Here is a 25,923-nt window from a genome sequence, read left to right as displayed (position 1 = left end):
CTTTACACACCAAGGGTTTACGAGCGCCCAACGCCATCTACCAAAGAACCTTGAGAAATATCGAGTGCCTCAGAAGAGATTCCTTCGTGGTGTTTCCCTCGAACCACCGCCGCGGCGTCCGATGTCGCTAGCGGCGCAAATTCCTTAATATTCCAACTATGTCCTATATCGGTATCTGTATTTAATATCAAGATTTCCTATTCATATTGAATGTTACATGCCTGCATGACAGTGTATTTATAATTACTTGGATTACGTGACCGACATGCGGATTGTTGTAAACGAGAGACAACTGGAAAAATGCAGTTAACCGTTAGAGAGATTACCATCATACCTTAATGCTTCACTTAACGACCGTCACAGATGCAGCTCTTTAGTTTCTATCATGGAATTTGGTGAACCGCATCTGTAATTGACCTGATTTTTAACTCCAAACTTAAAACAAATATTTTTCAATTTATAAAATGTTTATTGAGACTATATTTTGCATAATACACTCATATACTATAGGGTAATTTAGGAGATGGGCACAGAAAGTGACTTAAAACGAAGAAGAACGAAGATCTAAGTACAACATACATATTTAATTACTCTCTATTATTTGAATTGATGAAGTTATAGCCAGACAAATAAATCAAGCTTCCAACCAGAGCAATTTTAAAGAAAATCTTTTTCATCAACCAAGTACCTAGCTAAGCTATGCAATTATAAAAGACAATGTAGGCAAGCACTATTAGACGATACCCAGGCAGAACAATAAGTAACGGCCGGCTACCTGGCTTTAATGGCACACGACCATTCTCACGGAACGATACACACGTCTTCACTGCTTCCAAGATACATTATTTATTGTTTTCTTCTGTTTCTACAATGTTAGAATAATAGAAGACATGATTCTATGATCTCGTTTCACGGCTTTTTCTGATTAGAGAATAATACTGATCATTAGCTTCATAGAAATCTATCATTACCGGAATATTGATTTGTGATCAAATGACAAATCATGCGGATAGTTACGGCGTGTTATTGAAAGAAAATTATTGGTTTCATTGCTTTCGAAAAAAGTGGTTACATTTATATCGTTTTATGAACACACGATGGTTCCTATTTCCAATTCTATGGCACCTAAACCACACTTCCAATATCTTGTTCCATTATAATATAACGAGAATATCAAATGAGATAGAATAAACGATCAATTAATGTTGAGCTAACATCAGTCATTGTGCACGGGAGCCATTAAATAAGACGAAGAAAGGGAAGAAAATACGATGGGAAAAGCCGGATATTGATTATTAGAAACCTAATCTGTTCTGTAGTGCTTCCTGTAAAGAAATAAGAAAATAGTATTCGACTGGTTTCTCTACTTTTTATTTCGTGAATAACAAGGTCGTTAGCATTTAATACTCCTAACGCTACTTCGTTGACGTCAATGCAATTAGTCTTTCTGCATATTAACTAGCTGAACACAGCAACCTACAATTATGGATAGTGTCAAAAAACACGAAGTAAAAACCAAACCGTATAATGTAGTTACCTAGTCTTGGTCTGCTGTTTTCTATTGCATAGAGAAACCAAGTACTTTGGAGCTTTCATTTTGAGAATCCCAGATATTGTGGAACACTTTAAAATACCGCATCGGATTACTTTGAAGAATACACTTTAATTGAATATGAAACCTATTTCCATGAATTATAAAATTAACTTAAAAATACTATGGGAGCGGTCAATTAAGCTAATTGGGCAATACACATATTTTAGAAACCAGGCATATGACCGCTCCCAAAGTATTTCATGTTAATATGTTATAGATCCAGAAATGTGGTGTCACTGAGGTGTGTAGTATATCCGACTGTTTGCATAACAAGAACTAGATTAAACCGAATCGAAAGATTCCAATCGAGATAGAAGGGAAATAAAAACATGTTAAAAAGCCTGTATAAAGGAAGCATTCAAAAATACTTGGATGGAAAACACGATCTGATTGGTTAGAAAACAATAAAATTCTTAGCGAAATAAAACAGAAGCAACTTTGGAATGAACTTTGTCGATATCTGTTTCTTCAACTTTCATTTATCAATTCTAAACCATGATCCTTTTAAAAGCTCGCTATTTGTATTTATGATGTATGGCATTATTAAATGCAGACGGTTGGCATGGTGCCCCCACGCTCCCTAATGTGAACAAAAATATTAGGGCGGAGGCATGCCTAGCAACCGACGCCACCCGAATAACAGTAGGTGTATCTATAGCCGCGTTATACGAGCATCTGCCTTCCCCTTAGACCTAGAAGAAATAACGATACTGTAAGCGACATTGCACAGATTCATATAAGTACATTGAGTTTTAAAACTCTTTCTGTCTAGCTATCTAGCTTTAGCGCGGGCTCTCATATTTTATTGCAGTAATAAAAAGTTGTTATGAATACAGCCAGAGTACCTACCATACCTACTAATGTGCCTCTTTCGCTCGCCGCCCACGCTCTTGCTTCCTTTGGCGTTGTTCCGATAATAATGATCCATGAAAATATCAACGTGTATTATAAAAAATGTATTTAAGTAGTGTCATCCTCCGAGCCTTTTTCCCAATCATGTTGGGGTCGGCTTCCAGTCTAACCGGATTCAGCTGAGTACCAGTGCTTTACAAGAAGCGACTGCCTATCTGACCTCCTCAACCCAGTTACCCGGGTAACCCGATACCCCTTGGTTAGACTGGTGTCAGACTTACTGGCTTCTGACTACCCGTAACGACTGCCAAGGATGTTCAATGACAGCCGGGACCTACAGTTTAACGTGCCATCCGAAACACAGTCCATGGTGTCTAAGATATACTTAGAAAGTACATACAAACTTAGAAAAGTTGCATTGGTACTTGCCTGACCTGGGATCGAACCCGCGCCCTCATACTTGAGAGGTTGGTCCTTTACCCACTAGGCCACCACGACGTAGTGTCCTTTCATTATTTCGTAGCAATCATTAATTGACAGGTAGAAACAATCTACAACGATACAAGAATAGACAATTTCATTACATCAGATACACAGCACAATAACAGTTCATTAGAACTGTAAGGGCTAAAAACTCAGCATACGAAATTCAATCTATTATAGTACCTAACCAAAATCATTAGGGTCATTGCTACACTTACTCATGAACAACGCGCGTGTATTCGCGGAAAACCCACGATTCGGCTTTACGATGACGTAGGTACATACTAACCTTAGTAAACAACTTTTAGTACATTAAACTCGAAGCGGCGAGCTAAAAATATTTTCGGAAGCGGATAGGCGGTAACGTTCTGAACTTAGAGATCAAAATCGAACTGTACTTAGGAAGCAAGTCATCAGTGCTGCGTTGAGAAAAAAATGTAATCAAGTTAACATTTCAATTGAACTAAACAAGTGGTCGGCTGTCCAGTTTGTTCACCGTAACGGTACGGAGAATGCCTGTGGTACTTCTTCAGGTGTTTACTAGTTGGACGAGCAATAGGGTCATGACGAAATCGTTCTGAGCCACTCAAGAACTACTTCGAGAAGCTACGATTAAGCTTCACAACTGTACTTATAATTGAATACTGCGGGCCCTTATCACAATATACATTTCTAGTACATTACGAAGCGCTTTCTAAAAATTCTTTCTCAGCCGTAACAATTATGTTGGTGTTTGTACAGAATCTGAGAACAGTGAAACAAACCATGTCTCAGGTACATACAGTGATCGGAAAATGAAATGGCTTTGACTAATGATGATTGATTGACTAGTCCAGTCACGGCCCTGTTGTACCTACTTGATATTTCAATGGAATATCATGACTTATAAGTTTTATTCTTTCTTAGATGGAATTGAAATTGCCATATTATTCTTGGACACACATACATCGCTCGAATGGTAGTAGTCATATACAGGTATATTTTAATGTAATCTTTATCCTTTTCGTCAGCAGCAACCATACATTTTATTTATTGTGCTAAGTCCTCTACAAGTATTAAAAAAAAAAAAACAAACATAATGTTATAAAATTTCGTATTTTTTTTTTATAGAAATCAATTTCATATTTAACAAACTTTTTCGTAATAGGTTCATTTTACTGAATCGCTAGTTCCTGAAAAACATACAACGTACTATTGCCGTGTAATGCTTCATATTGAAGCGAGTAATCAGTTACACTAATAGAAATGTGGCCGATCATTCCTTCTTGTCTGCGCCGCTGAAAACTCGGCTCGGCTTGAGGAAAACTGCGACACATACAATATCTCGTTCAATACAAACTGTTAGCTAGACAAATGTTTACCTTCCGTTATCTAAGCACACCATTTTCTTAATATCTTGTACCTCTACGTTTATTTGTGTTGGCTGAACATTATGCTGCCTATTTCACATATTTTCAATCTTGAATGAAGTCACGGCGTAAGATAAGAATGTACCGTTTGCAATATGCTAATCATTTCTGTTAAAGTATGTACCCTTATTTTTCACACAATGCACCAACTTCAAATTCCCTTACCTAAATGTCTTAGCTGTTGAATCTTTACAATTCGAAAACAAGGGACTGACATAAGGACTATCATAAAAAATAACGCTTTAGAATTCTTTAGGCACGTTATAACTGACGAAAAGATAACTTTACATCCAAATAAAAGTGTTGTAAGCCGGTTCCCCTACCTGCACCTGGCGCTAGAACATTGAAAGAAATCAAAGTATTCCATAAAAACATGTTTTAAATAGAAAAAGCATCAAAAGGCAGGACGTCTAGACGTTCTTTTTTTTAGTTCCCAGAACGAGCAGGTAGAGATCTGTACAAAGACGTACGGATCGATGCGCCGAGATAGTATTATTACTGACTAGAAAGTTGCTGCCATCTCTACTTTATTTATAACACTTAAATAAACAAATTGAAATAACATTACAAGAGTTCGTCTTTGCATGTGTTTAAGCTTTGATGAGTGCGATAGTAAGAATTAGCTGGCCAACCATTTTCTTATTTTGTATAGCCTGGACACCTTTCTAAAAACTGTCCTTTTGTTAGCCATGAATTTATCAAACTGTTGTTTTTATCTGGCAAAACTCTTCTACAAGGACTACAAACTTAATCTAACTCGTGATACTTTCGTACTAATCAAAGTGTTATTGATATAAATATCGTGAAAACATATTTATGACTGAAATTATCAATTTTTTAACATCTTGAATGACTTCTGAGTATACACACTTATCTTGCATTTATCATTGAAACAGGTCATCGGTTGACCTGAGTAGTGCCAACCATTAGATCTTCTAATAAATACATCCCTTGTAGTTACTTTGATGGCAGGGAGTAAATAGATTTTCTTTTGTTAAAGAATTCTTTCAATAGCAAAGTGACTGCACTTTGCTTTGGCATGAACGATATTGGCAATGCATTACTTAACATTATAAAATATCATATCAATAACAATATTAGCCCTTAGGTATCAGACTCTAATATTATGCTAATGAAAAGCATTAATAATAGGCGGCGTGCGGGAAGCAACCCAGGATTCTGAGGGCTAGAATCTGTTATATGTACAGGTATCTACCCAACTTTGAATAGTTTAAATCCAGCGCCCCTAAAATTCGACATTTCTAGAAACTTCTCAATCCGATAAACAGGCTCCCACGTGCTGGCACGTAATCCAGTAGGTCTAATAATTTGGCAAATACTTCTTGTTCGGCGGATGAGTATGTAGGGGCGGCTCGCTTACAACTGTCTCGTTGAACGTCAGTATTGAGGCGGAACAGTTCTTCGACCTTCTGCTGGAACAGTACCATAGCAGGCGAGTCTTGCTATGATTTTTGTTAGTATTCTTGTAGTATGTGTGCCCCATGTAGAACAACAGGCGACTTCCCCTCGGCGATATCAAATATTGAGTACCTTATGCACAATAACAAAACTCGTTAAACGTGCAGGGAACAAGGAAATAAAAGCATGTTGAGGCAATACAGCGGTAAAATAACACACTTTATGTAGATAAAATATTTATTCTATTAATGTACATTTTCAATCATGGTGTAGCAAACCTCGTGTGAAAACTAAATTGTTTGATCGCAAGCAACACGATAAAAACTGAGTGAGGCTCTTTCTGGTGAATCACCTGCTGTTCGCGAATAAAGCGGAATTGTTTTTTAGTAACAAACTGGACATCTATTGAATCTTTAGATAGCAAACAAGCTTACACTCTAACGCAGTGCTGTATTTTAAGTCTAGGCTTTCCTGTTAAGGTCTATTATTAAAATGCTTTTCCTCAACTGACGAAGCTAAATTTTTGGCTGTGATGTTGGAGACAGTCATGCTGGGATATTAAAATAACTAAAGTATAAACCGTGTGAAACACAAATCTATTAACAGAATGAAGGAATGTGATATAATATATGTCACGGCTTTACCGAACCTACAGTTAAACCAAGATCCGGTTTGATAGTACTTACTCCAAGCTAAGGTTAGAAAAATATGTTTAAACATTACAAAACATCTGTATAGTAACAAGCTGGTTGGGGATTACGTAACGAATATAAAAACAGGTCCGGAGCCCTGCGTAGTATACTATAAAAAATGTTCAGAAATAATTTCATTGATAGCAAGACATGCGCAGTGCGGTCGTAGGTACCAGTCGTTTGTACGTCCTCAGTGTTGGACTAAAAATAGAACGTTGAACTAAGGGCGTGTATAGGGACTGAGCTGTGACCTCTCACCGTATCTTAGTTATGATTAGCGCGCCACATTTTAAATGTTTTATTTTATGAATGCAGACGCACAACATTGCTGAGTTAAAACTAAATTACATTAATAAACGTTTCATTTATCTGAACTATCCTTTACAACAAAATGTTTTTAAATAACATTAAATTCTAGAGTAACGAAATATTTGTTGAGTATCTAATACATAGGTATTAATTAAACATTTACACAATTGTATTGTATGTTTGTAGACTTAGCGCTATGGGCGGCGTTTGTACTGAAACTTATTCTGAAATGTACGGGAGTACACGTGGTTATCGTGAGTACCGGCCTTACGTCACGTAGGCATATGGCAGCTATTTCAACCACGTGCTGAGAGGTGGGTATGTCTTTTCACATAAGACCAAAGTACTTGATACTTGGTATTCTACGTAAGCAATTAAAGATTAATTAATTTACATATCATTTTTTTTTTGCAAATGTAACATTTATTTGCAAAATCAAAATATGTTAAAGTCATCCCTTTTGCATTTAGTAATATATAAAGCAAAAAAATTGGCCGGTATCTTATTTCGGTGCTAAAATTAGGTGCCTACAGTCAAAATGTTAATTTTAAATATGAGTAATTCCTTAAATGCGGAAAACTTGTACTAATAAAATAACACAGGTACATACCTACGATAAAATTGGACTGTGAACCTATATTTTCGATTTGAATACAACGAAAACAAGTTTTAACGTACTATCTACGTTACTATTAAAAACAAGATAATTATTTATCGTGCCTGTGTACCTATAGGTAGCGTTGCCTTAAATCTAATGTGCGTATATTTTGTTACTCATGGTATTATTTTATTCAAAATTACAAACACATTTAATACGTTTCTGACAAATAAACATTTGTGATGATTGTACTATTAAAAGCTGCAAACATCTTTTTATGAAAAGAAGATAGCGCAACTTGATATATTCAAAGGAATGTTAAATGAAGATAAAATAGTTGAGGAGCGTTTCCGAGTGTCGCGTTATGGTATATGTCGTCGCAGGAAGCAATCGCACAGGTGTCTGTTGTGCACGGTGACGTAGCAGCCCGGCGCGTGGAGCACGGACACGCTCCGGTTCCGCCACGCCGGCCACCGGACCCGCACGCACCACGACTTCGACTCCCACGCTAAAACCACCAATAACTCCACTAAACGCCTCATACCAACCCTCAAAGTGCTACGTGCAGTGCTGTGCTATATACAGGGAAAACAAAAACACCTCCGCCAAAAAAACTTGTAATTCTACATTATACAGTCGCAAACTCAACATTTCCTTTAAAAATCTACAAAAGCAAAACATTATATTAATAATTCATACGGCCACATAAACGATCACATAGACCGTTTTCTATTCTAAAAATACTGAAACACAAAGAAACAACGTTTTCTTCAAAAGATTCTTTATAGCGACTATTAACCATAACGGAAACATTAGCGGAAGCGGGGATGTAAAAACGACCTTATTACTACAATGGGATGTTATAATTTGACGGGTATGGTGAGCTAGGGCTGGGAGAGGAGCGGGAAGGGGCACTCGGAGTAAGATTCTGGGGCATTATCGATTGGGGCCCCATCACCAGGATGCGAGTGGCGCCGCGCGCATGTCTGCGGCGCGGCACCGCGTGGTGGCGCTCGCGTGGGCTCGTGCTCCCCGGGACCTAGCCGCAGCTACTCGACAACCTACATTCCTCGCCTAGCGCACGCACACACGCGCACCGCGCTACAACCAAGGGGGCTGTGTATGTCTGCGTGCACCAGCCATGGTGTAGCAAATCATATCTGTATAGCATGTTATTTGTGAGCTAGCCCGCGACCCGAGCACCGATTATGCCGCTACCCTACTTACCTCACCACGAGCGACCCCATGCCATGACTACTTAGCATTAATGTAAATAACTAACATAAATTAAAAACCCGCTCACATAGGTAACCAGATAATCCTAAAACTCGTAGGCCGGCCGAACGAATGCAGTCCGAAAAGGTCGTAGTCCCGTTAACCGCTCATTATAATCTTTCATTAATTGAGAATGAGCTGTTACGTTCCCACAACAAAACTAATAAGCGTAAACATTAGAACGTAGTAGAGAGCGGCAATCTATAAATAAATCATAGTAGCATTATGTATCAAAACACGCTACGTCACGAGGTTACTACGCAGCGGTGTTTACTCACACACCCGCAGCGGGCGCCGTCGTGGGGTGGGTAGGGGGTAGTACGTCAAATTAGGGCATACAGGGCGTAACTAGGCTATAGCGGGAGATGGAGGGCACGCCCATGCGATTCCCCGAGCCCTGCGGAACTTTCTTCTTTCATAACTTTGTAGGTATTGATCCGTCACAACTGCGCAATTCATGTCCTCTCGAATACATCCGATATTGCAATGATAGTAACGGCCCGCGCGTATTTTACTACGTGTTTCAACACATTATTTTTATAATGATCACATTTATTAGCTTCAAATATATACGAATAAGCTTTTTGTGACGATGAAAAATATAGTATGCTAGTACATTAATTAATATAAAGAACAATTTAAAACATTAATGTATTTTAGAACCTAAGCTAAAACAGTTTTAAATGATACATCGCATAACTGAAAATAATCTGAAGCTTATGTTTCTCCAAGCATTGTACAACTCCGTATACTTAACAATTGCTTAAACTCATCCAAATATCAATTAACCCTCAGTAAAGCCTAATGAAAGCTTAACCTGAAAAGGAACGTAAAAAACATAGTCAATTTCCCGGGCATTGTATACAAACAAAACGTGTACGTTGCGTATTACGCAGTGGTAGGGCCGCACTACGTCAGACGCCACCCCCGATCACGATCCGCTGCGTGGGCCTTAGGGAAACACGGTTCATTCATTCATACCCTTTAATAAAACTTTCTAGTCTAATACAGAGTATTTTGTCGTTACTTAAGTAAATTATAATGTTTTTACTTAAAACACAAATGGGAATTACAATATGAGCTGTGCGTCCATATGCTCGCCTCCTCGCGTCTCTCTCGTTACACGTACTACGCCGCATTTCTTGTTACACGTGCCATAACATTCTGTTTCAGTTTTACGAACAATGATGGTATTTTTGGCCATAGAAAGAATTTGACATTTCGAATGAAATATAAAAGGTCACAATTCATCTAAATATGACTTGACTGTAGGCGGGGGAAATCTTCGTAAGTCACTATAAATAAACTTATGTCCATAACGAATTCGAGATATTAATTTAGGGTACTACCTACATAAGAGAATTAGAACCTACAAAAAAAAATCATGAAATGATTTCGTAACTCAAACTGCAAACGAGTTATTGACGTATAAAAAAATCTCTTTCTTCCTAGTGTAATCACTCGCATTACACGCCGCCATACAAAACATTACGGATAACATATAGATTGTACTAAGGACTTAAGTATGGTAATATTGTACTGAACCAAAACGTTTATGGTGTAGTAATGTACTACTTAAAGAGGGCCGCCCATAGAGACGCGCTCGTACAGTAACCATTGCTTTGAAACAAGAAAACATAACTGGCTCCAAACCAGGATAACGAATATTTGTTAGACAAGTAACACTGAAAAAGTCCTGGACTTACATTTTGCTCTGTAACTAAGTTTCCATTCAAAGCAGGACAAAATTAAATTTACATTAAAAGAAGGCTGTGAAATCATGTAACGTAAACTTAGTTCCAGAGCATTCTCTATATATCTACAAAAATAAGCACTAAGCATACTGTCAGTACAGATAATCCAGATTAAAAGTGTTTTTAGTATAATACGATACAGTCTTCAATTATTTTAAGAAAATAGAGCAGATTGTAAGTACTCGCATTAGTAAAAATATTATCAATCAGACAAAACATTTCCGCTGACGGAAGTGGCCCTACCTCACCTCATAAATGTTGTCAATGTAATAGATACATTTTATAATTGACATTAAATTATTTTAATTCAATTTAAACAATCGCTATGCATTCAAATCGATCAAAATTTATAATTTTGAAATAGTATAAAAAATAATAAAAAATACGGATTTACAAAAACGCTTGTAGGAACTTTGATTTGCAGGATTCAAAAAAGAGTCCAAAAAATAACATAATAGACAAAAAAAATACGAAAATACAAAGATGATAAAGTAAAACTGATTAAGTAAAAAAAATTAAAAATAAAGTGAGTAAAATGAAATCGCGTATATGCGCTACCTATACCTGTGATAGACGTCTTTCTTCCTGACGTACTTGCCGTCGGGGGTGAAGTAGTAGCTGGGCGGCGCGTGGATGTGGCGCCCGCGCACCAGGAACAGCACGTCCCCGGCGCCGGCGCGCGCGGGCGCCGTGATCACGTCAGCGCGACAACCCGCCATGTCTCGCGACGAGCAGTACCACTGCTTCCTGCCGTGCGCTTGCAAGTTTTTCAGGTAGAACGTGTATCCGTCGTGCAGCAGCAGGGACTTGCCCGTCCGCGAAGGCACGTACACTGCTGGCACTGCGTCAAAACCCAACATGTGACCACCGACATTCGGTTGACGGCGCACACGACACCGCCAACCGAATGCTATGAACTTCCGACTGAACAAACCGCAACCATCGTTGCTGAACGTTCGGAGGGCACGGAAATGCACGCCGGTACTAAAAGCTCAACAACATTTCTCGACTACAAACAATTGGTTAGCTAATCTGTGTAAGTTGTTCAAAGACTACATTTCCTACTACAGCAGAATAAGAGGCACAAGTATGTAGAAGATTTAATCAGTATTTACAAATAAACATACACTGAGTAAATACGTAGAAAATAGAAAAGTAATCTGATTTAGATGAAATTACTAACAGGAATAAATATTTCGAAATCTATGTATCATAGCACTATTATGGTTAAATATTTTTATTACAATTATACATCATACATAAGTTATATCTTTATTAAGTTTTTGATAGTTCAATTACACAATATGAAATATAATTATTTTCATACATTTATCAGTTGTTAAGTTCCTTTGAGGAATTTTTGAAATGCTTTAAGCTCTACGTTCCTAATAATATACGCATTATAAAACAAAAGACTTAGATAACATGTACAATTACACCTTTCCCTAAACCTATTTTGGATAACCTGGACAACTGAGCTTTCTTCTACAGTTTGATAGAAAGTCGCAACTACGTTTAGTTACCGCAGCGTCCAGTTATTGCTTGTGACGAGACAACCTGACCTTTCAGGAGAATGGCACGCGAGATACATGGAAGACCTTACAATAATGCTTGCTTTCCTACACTTCCTAGCAATAACGAAATAAAGCTTAATCAAATTATATAATTTATCAATATGACAAGAAACATCATGGCATTTAGGAACTTACTCTTCAGAACTCCTGTAATAATGGTATCCTATAAGCAATGTACATAAAACATTGTTGCTAAAATATATTAGACTAAAATGTACTTCAGAAAATATGCTGACTTAACAGACAATTTGTTCAATTTACATTCAGAAAACAAATCGACTTTATCCGAGATCTAAATTGACTTATAATAACAGCAATTATATTGATACGGACTATTATAATAATATTTACTAAATAAACTCAATATATTAATTAGGTATCTCTATCTACTATTATTTCTAAAAGCCTTTTTTAAGAAGTTTACATCCTTTCTCATTTAATGAATATTTTTTGTTAAAATTATTTATGTCAGGCAGATAGAGTAATTTACCCCCATAAATAATTTTAGAGTTACCGGCCACCATTTCATGTAACTCACTAAAATATTTGTTAAAAGTAAAAACTTTGAAACCTTATAAGCCCTTATAAGTTTAAATATTATCATCCTTTTGATAAATTCTTGGCACCATACGAAATTTTTACCACCATAATGTACGAAAGCAATAATTGCAAACATGGAATGTAGCTTCTAGCCATTTCTAGTTGTTAAACCTCATCAGTGACAGCATAGAATGCCGCATAAAATATTATGTTAACCCGTTGCTTTGAAAGCGGGTGCCACAGGATTGATTAGAAAAGCTAGTGTTTCACACAGCGTCCTGATTGGCAGTCAGCCCTAGCCGTTGTCCGTACAGGCGGAATATCTGCAGCAGGTGTGCCGTGACGTCATGGACGCGCGGACGGCGAGGCGCCCGCGCACGCTGCGGTCAGCGCTCGTGGTTGTGCGCGCCCGCCACGGCGATCACCTCGTTGTTGTACGTCCTCAGTATCGCGGTGCATTGGAACTTGTTCCTCGCGGCGCAGTACCACAGCACCCTCGGCTGGTTCCTATACGCGTTATGCGGCCGGTACACGTAACCGTTTAACGACAGCTTCGGGTAACCAGTGTGCGTATGTATCACTCTCACTGTAACATGGTAATGTTGTTAGTTAACTCTACATTTCTGTGTACGCATTATCCTTATAAGAGTAACAAACAATTACCTTCGTGTCGGCTAACACCAATGATTTTCAATTAATAAAACTATGATTTTATTTTCAACATTTTCTATAAAACAAGTAAATATTTAAATATGCATAAAAATATAGTTTTGTTGCGGTGGGTGATTAAGTACGATTGCTCACATTGTAAAACGATATTTAGATTATCGGATTAAAAAACTAATTAAAATAACCAATTTGATTGCAACGAGATGCAAATAGATTAGGTACGTATCTAATATTGTAACTGTTTTCTTAATAATATACAACTATAAGCAGAGAGCTTTCAATTCCTAACCAGGTGTATACATAGACGTTACGTCAAATGGTGTAGTTGTTAGTTCTGCAGAAATGTCTGAGCTCAGTGAAGACGACTCTCTTGCCGATAGTGTGCAGGCGCGCCGTGCAGCCGCGTGCGCAGATCCACCGGCGCTTGCCCCGGTAGCAGCCGTCCAACTTGTACCAGAACCCTCCGATCTTCAGCAACTCCGCCTCCGCGCCTCCCGCGGCCGGCCTCGACGGATACGCTGCCCAACAATTTGTTTACACATTACAGAGTCGCGTCTATCCCGAACAACAATCAATTGATGTAACAACCTCATTATATAACTTGGCAACCACAGCACAGTATCCAAAGCCACGCATCGGCGTCTGTTCAAGGAATCCGCTGCCTATAAGCGTTGATAACAAAATCGATTCCTGTACTGCGAATACACGCGGGAAATGTAACGACGCTCTGAGGAATTTTCCGGTTGCAATAAAAAATGTATTTTCATCAGTATACGTCTTTTATAAATATCAATAAAAAGTAAATAATTTCACAATAATTAAAATCAGATAACAAATAATTGTATAATTGGTATAATAATACTCTTAATTCAACAAAAAAAAAGTTACAACTAAAACTAAAAAGTCTAACATACTTTGGCATAGGAAATAAGATCTTTAAAGGTACTGAGTATTAATTAATAAATTCCAGTCGATTATATAAATAATAATAAATTCTTACCTAATTATGATTCGTAAATACAATAAACGTACGTTTCTACGGAAAACGTGTTACAGTGCCCTACGATTCCCCACCCTACTGTACATATCTACAATAATATATGGTCGTATAAGTTTCTAATATAAAAACTATGCTCGTATTATTTCATCATAAGCTGGTATATTATGTCTACACAGTCTACATCTACAGCTAAATACAAATCATAAATATTGGAGTATTTCGTAACATGGTCTATCAGTCGTTCCGCTCACTACATCGCGGTCAATAAATAGAATTTTTATAAAAAAGCATCAACAAGACGGCTACGCTATCATTAAAGCTATACAGTTTGTATACATAATTTCTAAACATTTTGGTAAGAGAATATTGCACATTCACGTTATACAATGTTACTTTCATAATATCGTGTAGTATTCTAATAATAAATAGCCACTAAGGCATAACAAGGCGACTTTAAAGCATCTACGGCCACCTGTTTTATTGATTCCAATAGTTTCCAAATATACACGTGTATAAATACGTTCAAAAATCTATATCAACGTTTAGTTTGATATCACACAACCCGAAGGGTTCCTCGTATAGCTATTTTAATGGAAGATTGATGAAAGTGAAGAGACATCGCGGCTAATTGCTATTGCGACACGACACTGCTTATTCATTCATTCAGAGCAAATTGTTGATGAAACGCGAACAATCGCCTCTGCGGTACCTATGTAGTCATTCATTCTGAACCACTCGCCGTACTATAGTAGCTTTACCAACTAAACCTAAATATTAATTGTATACACCGATAAAGGAATTACATTGACCTTTGGCATAACTACATTAAAATAATAAGGCTTCTGGAACTACAAAGCAACAAAATTGATCATCAAGAGTTGAGGTACTTGTTGCGAACGAGCCAATTTTGTTCCTTCGTAAGGCAAGAATACAAATAAGGAAGAGTGTTCACGCTTGGAATACTCGAGTGGTGGTGCGACACTCCTTGCGCGCGTCAGTGCCTGCCGTCCAGCAGGCCGCGCACGAGGAGGTCGCGCCAGGCCTAGAGCAGCAGCGCCGCGTGCGGGGCCGGCGGCACCAGGGGCTCGGGCGCCGCCACCACCGGCCCCGCGCCGGCCCCACTGCTTGCTACGATCTTGTACTTGCCCATAGGGTCCACTTGGAAACGTCTCGACTCATGCTTGGCGGGGTTATACGTAGCAGGGTGGTTGTGTGAACCCCGGAAATATACGAGCCGGCCATCTCTAAGACATAAGGCCACTTGACAGCGCTCCGCCTTCTGATAGGAGCGCGCGCACCGCCAGGTGACGCGGCGAGGGTGCGAGCCTCCGTCCTCGTAGAAGATGTGTCCGTCCGCCACCAGGTGCAGGCCTCCGCGCGCCGAGCGGATGTAGAACCATCCTGAAACGTCGCCACAGTCAGACCTTGTTGCATCAAACCACATTCATTACTTACTTATTTTTACCTAATTACTGTGGGGGTGGGGAAAATCAATACAGCGTAATAATTTATTTCACAATAATACCTTGAATCGGGGTCTATTATCCTCTTCGGCAATATTTTGCGGAGTCAAATTATTCAATTCCGTTTGCAAAACTTCCAGAGCACACGTTTCATACTTTCTATCAATTTTCTGGTTGACGTTCTCTTATTTGTAATCTAGATGGTTCAGCATTAAATGGTAGACGTTTCTAGATGGCTTTCGATGTTTTCTATAACTAAATCGAATTATTTTGTCTCGTACTTCTGTCTGTAGTATAGATACTTAGAAATAGGTTTATGCATTATTTTTCTATATCGCAGCATTCCATAATCTAATGTAATTCAGAATCTTCTTTAAGTAAACTGAATTTCAATTTGGATAATTGGATCTAGATATAAAACGGCAGGAAAATCATGTCTCTTCGATATTTTACAATGTCATTTACTTTTGAAGTACCTGTTTATTCAATAATCTATGTTTTTTTTTTTGTTGTCTGATTATCACTGATCATGATCGACAGCCTGGTAACAGACAGTGAAGTCCCTCTCAGCGGGAACGATAAAATGACAGTTTCAAGTACAATGTTTAATCTTCAACAGTCAAACATAAGTTTTGCCTTCACATAGTATAAAAACATTACCCTCCTTCTTTGGCAGTCGGGTAAAAAGACAAGAGGAGTGGAAATCAAAAGGCGATGTTAGTTCAGCGCAATATAATCGTTTCTTTGTACCTATACACAAGAGACGCGTCTCCGTACTACCAGCTACACAGCATAAACATTCTCAGATCGACAACCGCCGCTTATAGCTACCATAATTCCATAATACTTTCACGACTAAACGTAATATAGCAATAAAATATCTTATCACAATAAAAATAATACTTTAAAAATAATACTTCAAGGTTAACATATAATCGTATACATTTCGAATGGTACTTAAAATAACTGGTGTGGTTAACGTTCAGGTTAACTTAACTGTTGTGACAACACTCCCCGTAAGTACAACCAACGGCTAATTAAATTCTTAAGTACTCAAAAATATAATATAAAATTGTAAAATAAAAAATGTAAAATAAATCTTAAAATATTTAGATCTCACTAAAGAACAAACTTACAACTACAACGTATACATGAGTATTATTATTTAGTCAATTGTTCGATAAATGCAGTTCCTACTTTAACAAGTTGTTATACATTACTTTCCTAATCGTATACATGACATGACTTCGTAACATTCCCTCTATGACCTAAGCGCGTCAGACAACATAACTTGACATCCGTACAGTCAAACCGAAACCAACCACTTCGGAGACAGGCTCCGATGCCAACAATCGTAAATTTTATGTACAAATTCACGAATAAAATTGTAAAAAAATAAATGTAAAAAATAATGTATAAAAATACTTAGGATATCATAAGAGAACTATCACTTTGTACAGTACACTACAACTAGACCGTCTGGTCCGGAAGAGCGCGGCTGAGACAGACGGCCTGTGCGTCACCGTTATAACCGCTTGCTGGAGAGCATCTTGCGGTCCCTCTGTCAGTGGCTCTGGGAACTTTCCAAAGGTATATTTTGAACCAAGACAATGTAAAGCTATTCACGATTTGTAGAGGCCACTACTACTAAGACCATTATAGTTCAGTCTCAAATCATTGGAACGCAGACGGTCTTCACTAGAACTTATTACTATTTTCGTATACTTTACACAGCGCAAAAATATCTACCAATTAAATGTATCTACTGAATACAGTATAATATAGGTTATACATCATAATAATCTCTTTGGAGAATAAGATAAGAGAGTAAACGTGCAAACTATAGTCTGCAAAATATCAATTGCGTATACATGAATGTAATCGACAAAAGGCGCATACAACGTTCAAGTCTAGACCACCGGCGGAAAGGCACAAGAGCAATTTGACTTTCCACTCGAAACAATAGTTAAATCCAGCTAAATGACATTCAATATTTCAGACACATCAATCATCAAATATTTATGTATCGACTTCTAACAGTCCTAACCTACGTCCTCCATTCATATCTAGATTTGAGATCAAAATCTGTGCCATATCCTACCCCGTTTAGTTCGCCGGTGGTCGCTTCGATGACAAACAAATTGACTACTGAGACGTGGGCATCGCGATCGACTAGGCAGTGTTTAGAACATGGGCGTGAGCGGGGTGGCGCGCACGCCGCACGTGTGCGCGCTGTTCATCTGCACGACGCGCAAGCCGAACGTATGCACGGCGGCGCGGCAACGCGGGTTGCGCGAGCACCGCCACCACACCTTGCCGCTGGCGGCGCGCCCGTTGAAGCAGAACCTATGCGCGCCCACCTCGATGGCCGGCTTGCCCCGCTTGCTCAAGCAATAGCGGAACTGCCCCGGGAAGCAGGGGAATGGAAACGGCAGACCCAGCGTCGGCGGCGCCTCGGGGGCAGGGGTGCCTGCAACTAATCACGTCACTGTTAATGTCTGTCAGTGGGAAGACGCTCCAAACTACTGTTCGTAAACCATTATACAACTATCATAGCGAGGTAGGATCTCATACAATAAAATAAACAAAATGGCTTCATGCTTAACGCATTTTATTTTATAACAAATTAATAATCAATAAAAAATAAACAATTCATAACTTTTAGTCACATCAATCACAATCCAAATATCTGAATCACAGGTAATTTTGAAATTTTGTTTATCAGGTTGGAGTGAACCTTTGATCATGAAATCTTATAATAGAAGTATGACTAGCTCGGACAGAATGGTTGTAGTTTAACTTTAATAGAAGAACGTTTATTTTTTTCGCGTTTGACGCGCTTCCGCTTCCTAGGATTGGTGTGTTCGTGCTGGTAGCCCATGGCGACGATGCGGTTGTTGCTGGTGACGGCATAGCACCGGCAGCCGAGGTCGGACTTGATGCACAGCCAGTTGGTGCAGTCGTCGAACACTCTGCCGTTCTTGCGGAAGCGCCACCCGTCCACCACCAGCACCGGGTTACCGAACCGAGACACACTCCATTGCGCTGAAAACATATTTCGCTACCAGACTAGTCAGATCAGACAGCTGGCGGACGTTCCACACTTCAAATAAAACGGCTGCGTACAAAAATATTTTATATTACTTAGACCATATTAAAAAATACTTTTAGCATCAAATTCTGATTTGAATGAGTATACATTTTTTGTTAACACACACTTTTATAAATACTACTTGAGATCTCACAACATCTTAAAAGGTTTATCCAAGTCTTTCTTGAATTCCACAAATCATATTAATAACGGAATAACTGGTTATTTACTTATTAAAAACATTTTTTATGTTGTAACTCATAAATGAAGGCTCGTCTTATTTTTTTTTTCTATGAAGGAAATGCCTAGAGATTTCTATAAAATATCTATATGTATATGTTTGATTTTATAATAAACTGTTTCTATGTATTGATTTCGACTTCATTCTTGCACTATCGTATCTACTAATGATAATTACTACTATTAACAATAAATACAACATAAATTGATACATAGTTGCAAATCACAGGTGCCAAAATAAAAAAATAGAATGCAGTCGCAGATCAAAACCTTCTGCTTTAGAATATTGTTAAGATTACATATAAATAGTTTGAATTACGATTTTAATACGCAAAGACTTAAAATTAATTATTTTCAGATAGGAAAATATTTACTAATCCGAAATAAGATGTTGGTACCTACTTCATAATCGTAAGTGGTAAAAACGAAACGCACACTGCCTCGCTGCGGGGTATAGCGAACGGAGAGACGTATGAGTTTTTATCTGTATTATCATGCAGATTTATAATATCTGCTTGGTTTTTATGTAATGAAATCAGACAATATATAAAGATGTTCATTTCTAAATAATACCATAGTGCAGAAGTCAGTATGTCGATGCTATTCCTCTGTGCGATGCGCTGCAGTGTGCGAATCGACTTAGAGTAAGTAGGTACGATTTCTAAACTAGGAGTCAAATCAAACAGTTGATAGACTAACACACCTAACTTATCTAAAGATCTCAATTTTCTTGACCAGTTTAAAATAAAATGGAAGTAGAGAAGAAATTAATTGTTTTAAAACAGTGTTAAATTTTTTCAGACAATCACACATAAAAATTGTGCAAATATTTAAATGTTTCATTAATTCTTATTCTTCATAAACATCAGAACATAAAAACGCTACGATATACTTATTACTATAGGAATGCATTTTGTTAATTGTAAATATCACGAATACTACGTCATGGTTTTTCACAGCCACTGAAGCCACTGGGTGAACAATTAAGACTGAAATCTTTGTCACTTTACTTTGTTGTGTATGTGGAAGCAATCCTGTCTTTTATTACACATTTGTCATACTCTACTATTATTTCTACTACAGTCTTTAATTCCTTTACAGCTTTGTCATTCAAAATCGTTGACATGTTGAGTAACCTTCCCGGCTAAAGGGGCATTCCATTCCTTAAACTTATTTTGGACTAGACCAGAGGCGTTGAAGTTATCAGGTGTAAAGTTTGGTGTATGCGTGTGGTAACCTTTCACGCGAACGAATCGACCGTCCAACGTAGTCTGGACTCTGCAGAGACACCCCTTGGAGTCCTTATCGCGGCATGCCCAATTCAACTTCTCTCGATACTGATTGTTTACCCAAAATTTGTTGTTTTGAAATATCAGCACCATTTTTCCAGCTCTGGATGGTAAGAAGAATGCTTCTGTAAAAGTAATGGTTGTCATTAATACACAAATAAGATATAACCCGTCATGACAGTTGAATTTCTTTAAAACTTAAAGCACAATGATTTCAAACCTATATATTAGTATAACCTATACCACATAACCTATACCACAATTGAAGTCATTTGGCATAAGAAACCATAGGACATAACATCACGAACCTAAATGAAAAACACTATTTTTGAAATATATCATATACGACTGCGTTTATTCATCAGTTACAAACAATTTAAGGTAATGAATCCGCCTGGTCCTAATAGAACACCTAATAATCCTACAAATTATCAAGAAAAATAATAAAAAAAACAATAGCATTAAAGAGAAAATAAAAGTAAATCAACTTGCTTTTAAGTAAATGATATAAGTACAACTAAAGATTGATCATTTTCTTGGTGGTTTTATTATAGAACTTGGGCTTGGGATGGCTATGCGTGTTGTCGTATCTGATGACTTCCCCGCGCTTGTTGGTGCGCGCCGTCGCCTTACAGCCGATGCTCTTCTTGCGGGAACACACCCAGTAAGTCGGAGGCGTCTCGTTGAATGAGAAACCGTCCAGCACCAAGTTCTTCTTTCCACGCGCCGTTGGTATGTATGCTGCGGTTATCTTGCCTAGAATTACCAACGCTATTAAGAAGAATGAACACGTTTTTGATCACAAAAGGAGGAAGTATCAAGTAAACTATGAGTTTATTTTTAAATTAATTTATGATACGCGATATCCTAAAGCATAATTATTACACAATATGCAATATAACTAAGGTACAAAAATGATTTGAATGAAAACAGAATTTGACATGGCCCGTATCATCAATAGATCTTACTCATGGTCATGCTTATCGTAGAAGAGAACCACGTCTGTATCAATAGTGTAAATATTGGCTGGGCACTTTCCACTGGAATGAGCGCACTTCCATCTAGTCTTTCCGTTGGGGAAGTCCCTCTCCTTGACGAAGGTATACTTTCCTGAGGAAATCACAGGGGCCTGTCGGCGAGAGGACCTCCCAAATTTGAACTGCGACATCTCCGATTTGGAACCTGATAAAAGTGGCCATTAACAACACATACTTTTTACTATTCGATGACGAAAGGGTTGAGTTTAGATAACACTGTAGCTTTGAACAATTAATAGAAGTGAAGTCATTCCTTAATTAATAGAATTGTTGAAATTGATATTAAACTTGGATAAAATTAAAAGAAACAGGTAGGTACATTTATAAATAAAAACTTTAATTATTTAAATCTTAAAGAGTAATACTCTCGATAAAACTAAAGTGTCTTTTAAATCGATTTATAAACATAATATCAAAAGTACAGTATAATAATATAAAGCACAGCAAAAATTTTCAATAGGGAATGTTCAGTACATCAATTATTTTAATTGACAATATGGTCCCGTTGTTTCACACAAGGCACTTTGACTTAAATTTAGGATATAACATACGCCAGATTTCAACGTGTAATAAATACTTGAGTTTATAACCTTACCATAAGTACATACAAACGTGAATTAATAAAGAAAAACTAATTCTAGCTAATGATCGTATCTTATCACAAGTTGGCAGAGTTTGAAGAGTAGCTTTATAGCGTCGATGACAACTCCATTGGATTGCGTGATTAACTTTACCGCTCAGCGAGCGTCTAAACGTATCAATTAAAACGATAGTGCATCTCTAAATATCTTCACATTTCATTAAAACAGTAAAAGTGAATAATTAACAGTTCAGTTCATTTGTATAAATCACATTAAGTATAAAATCTATGAATCACCTGTTACCAAGCACCAAATATACTGGAATGAAATCACGGAAATTGACGTTACCTAAACAGTAGTCAACAATTTTACCACTCAAACTTGAACTCTTATCTCTATAATATAAACGTTATGTAAATTATTGTCTACATTGCTTGAATATACTTAAACATAGTTTCCGTTCAGTACGATATCAGTAAAGAGAAATAATGCTGTTTTTTAATAAACAAGTGAAGAATGAAGGTCATTCTATTTCTGAGGACTGGAGTGCAAGGGCTTCGAGGGTGGTAGCCGACGTAGCCACGGCAACAGTGGTAGCGGTCGCGTCAAGTCCCTTGCGCGCGTTCGGTCGCCGAGGCGGGAAGAGAGCGCGCGGCGGGTGGTTGTGCATGCCCTTGACCGCGACCACGTTCGACCCTAGCATGTGTATCCTCGCCTTGCAGTTGGTTTTCTTCGAAGTACACCGCCATATGACCTTGTCCCTCAACTTGGACTCCTCGCAGAAAGGGAACGTGTTCACCATCATGATCACTTTGCCGCGCCGCGACTTCAGAAACTTAATACCTGTGGGAGAAGCACACGTCAGATAACTGAAGTAGACCAACGCTCAGCGTCACACGAAACCGAATACCGTTACGGATACAGGGATAGGGAAGCGAAATGAAACGAACAGTTATTTGTAAGTACAATTTAATATGATTTCACAAAAACATACCCCGTACATGAACTAAAAATCCTATGATAAAATGGTATAAGTATAAAATTACACTATTAATTATATAAGACTTGTATATGAGTAGTTAACTTTTTAGAGTTTTTGAGGTAGATAGTTGATTAAAATAGGAGCAGAGTGTTCGATGTGCGGTATAAGACGAAGCCGTGGCGGTAGGGTCAACAATCAACACACGGTTATCATGCACTACCTACGAGATTCATAATATTAACAACATGAGCAAACATAGAAACAGCACGTGACTCCATCCTCGAAACATACAAACATCCAAAATCGAAAAAATTGCAAATAGTTAAGGAGCGATAATAAATGCGAGGTAAATATTGCGTGATTATAATAAACAATATTTACAGCAAAAGATGGAAACCTCCTCACGATAGCCATTATACATATCAACTCATAAATCGTATCTTATATAATTGACGTATATTGTCATTGCTCTAAAATATATTATACATATTAAACTTACAATTAATACATTTATAATTACAATTACATACTAACTATCGCCACGGTTTCATAATAACGTATATCGCCCATATTATTTGGCTTAGTGACAGTAATCAGGTACGATAGAGCGTGCCAAACGATCAACACACAAGTACTGACGACGAGGTTCACATGGGGCGCTCCCAGCACCATTCGACTGACCGCAACACACAGATATACCAGCTGGAACCGTCCCATCTGAACACATTCCTCATCAGACAACCACTCGATTACTTCATCAATGTTCAAAATTTGACACGGTCTATAATAACACTTATTAAAAGTTGTCAATATTAAGTAAATCCACACAAATTAGAGCCCCGTAGAACTAAGTCATCTAAATAACAATTAAAATTAGTAAAAATTTGTACTTAAATCAGAGTCATACATACAAAGCGGATTCTCGATCCTATCCTTCTTTGTTTTTGAATTAGTTATCTTTCGACGAGCAACAAAGTTACAAAACAATTCATAAAATATATTCAGACAAGTCTCAAAAAGAGCCCATTAAATTGTAATTAATTTAAAGTCGTTAACAGCGAACGATCGTGTAAACTAAGTAAAGAGGTAGTTGAGTTTCGATAATAACTAGAGGTAGTGAGGCGCACCGGACCCTGCGCGGCGAGCCGCCCCGGCGCGCCAGTTCCTAACCTAACGCTAACCTAATCCTTACGCTACGACACCTTACTCGAGTAAAGCTTCTGAGTATTCATTCTTGTATAAAATTGTATAATTTAAAATTTAAACTAATATGTAAAACCCGTATAAAAGTGAAGAGGTAGATGATTGAGCTTAAGTACTTTTTAAATCAATCCTAAAGAGCAAAACGCTGGTTGCGTTAAGACAAATGCCTTTCCATTATCTACTGTATATTTTTATAGATTAAAGAGGCGGACATCTAAATGTCTAAGTAGCAATAAGTATCTGAAAAGTGTAAATTTTATAATTCTCAAAATAAATTAAGTAATTCTAAGTACAGTCCAGGGGACGTCATATTGCTTAATTTCGAACGAGTTTTCTCTAAATCAGTCACCGACGCGTCGTCGACGGCGCGGAGCGCGCGCGCCGACCTTACCTTGCACTCGTGTCGACAGCTGACTCGGCTGCGTTCGCATCGCCAACCTGCCCTGCCTGACGTACCAGCGGAGAGTAGCCTATGTCCGCCTAGCGCTACTGGATGATACTGCATACTGCACGGGTCGTAAACATTAAATCAAACGCTAAAAGCGGCCGTGTTCCGGATAATAACCACCTGCCTAAACCTGACATCAATACGAGCTGACACCGTTATACATTCAGAAGTTCTTACATATATATATAACATGCTTACTAGCCCTATTCGATTCGATAAATAGCCCACACCTATACGGATAACTTTATAGATCTCGACGAGACCGCCTAACCTATTACGACACGACGTGTTCACTCGTATTATACTGGTCGTCTCCTGTGTTTCCGTCACTGGTCGTCGTAACACCCAATACACCACAACACCTACTTAAATGCTGACATACATTCACATTACCGATACTGAATAACCAACAATAGCCTTCGCTGAATCCTAAGTAAACGACACCTTATCCCCTCATAACTTACCTAATCATATTTAAATCTACATCCATTATGCTACATTCGCCAAAAGGCGGTTAGAAAATATCGAGTAATCGATCATCATTGTCAAAATCGCTTATTAACTAAATCGTGAACTCGCATTAAAATCGATCGATGTTCGTTATGTGAGGCGCGTTGCATCGTCTAGTCCTCCTCATTGCAGGGGGTGTCGACGAGAAGCGGCTTGGCAGCGTTGGTGTGCTGCGGCGGCGGCGGCAGCGCGTTGGGCGAGGCCTGCGCGGGCGGGCCGCCGGGCGCGGCGCTGACGGCGGCGGAGGCGTTGGCGGTGGCGGTGGCGTGCGCGGTGGCGGCGTACAGCGCCAGCGCGTGCTGCAGCTGCAGCAGCTGGTGGTGCGGGTCCAGCGGCGCGGGCGCGCGGTGCCCCGACTGGTGCGGCGTGCGCACCACGTAGCGCCCGTCCGCGAAGCGCCGCACGTTGGGTGGCGCGTGGTTGTGCGCGTAACGAGAGCGCACGATGCGCTCGTGACCTTCCGGCCCTTCGGTGTTCACGTCGGCCAGACAGCGAGACGTCAGCCGCGAAGAACAATACCATTGCTTTCTTCCATGGGCCAAGTTATTCTTCAAACGGAAAGTGTAGCCGCGGTGGAGGAGCAGACGTCCCTTGCCGGCGCGGATGAAGCGCGCTAAACAAAACAACATAACCGTTAGTCATACATTCGGTTACACCTGTCTTTATCATAGCGGTCTCGCGTAGAATGGATGTCTTAGAATTTGCTGTTATGAGCAGAATACATCCATTTTACGGGAAACGTTTAAAGCAAACTAAGCATGCATACCTATTCTTTTATCGAAAGACAATACGAGTTTTGGGTCTCGTAAAACCTTTCTGCAATTTATATCTAAACTTAACCTATAATAAAAACACAAGGCAATAAAGCAAGTCGATATGTAAATAATTTTATTTATATAAAAACTAAATAA

The 25,923-nt window shown here is 38.5% G+C and overlaps 1 protein-coding gene across 5 annotated transcripts in view; it reads right to left on the bottom strand.

Moving 5' to 3' along the window:
- The window catches only part of LOC124634364 (modifier of mdg4-like), a 486,707-nt gene that overhangs the window by 434,779 nt on the left and 26,005 nt on the right, over window positions 1-25,923 (bottom strand). The window contains exon 5 of one of the 5 annotated variants that reach the window (XM_047169928.1): window positions 22,822-25,625. The exons of the other annotated variants lie outside the window; for them this stretch is intronic. Coding sequence (XP_047025884.1) covers window positions 25,126-25,625 — 500 coding nt within the window. The 3' untranslated portion in view covers window positions 22,822-25,125. Of the gene's footprint in view, window positions 1-22,821; window positions 25,626-25,923 lie in introns of those variants that run through there. 5 annotated transcript variants of the gene reach the window in all.

The sequence above is a fragment of the Helicoverpa zea genome, chromosome 11 (assembly GCF_022581195.2).
Source record: "Helicoverpa zea isolate HzStark_Cry1AcR chromosome 11, ilHelZeax1.1, whole genome shotgun sequence".
NCBI lineage: Eukaryota > Metazoa > Arthropoda > Insecta > Lepidoptera > Noctuidae > Helicoverpa > Helicoverpa zea.
Note: the sequence above shows the minus strand (reverse complement) of the source record. Positions and strands in the feature narration are given on the sequence as shown.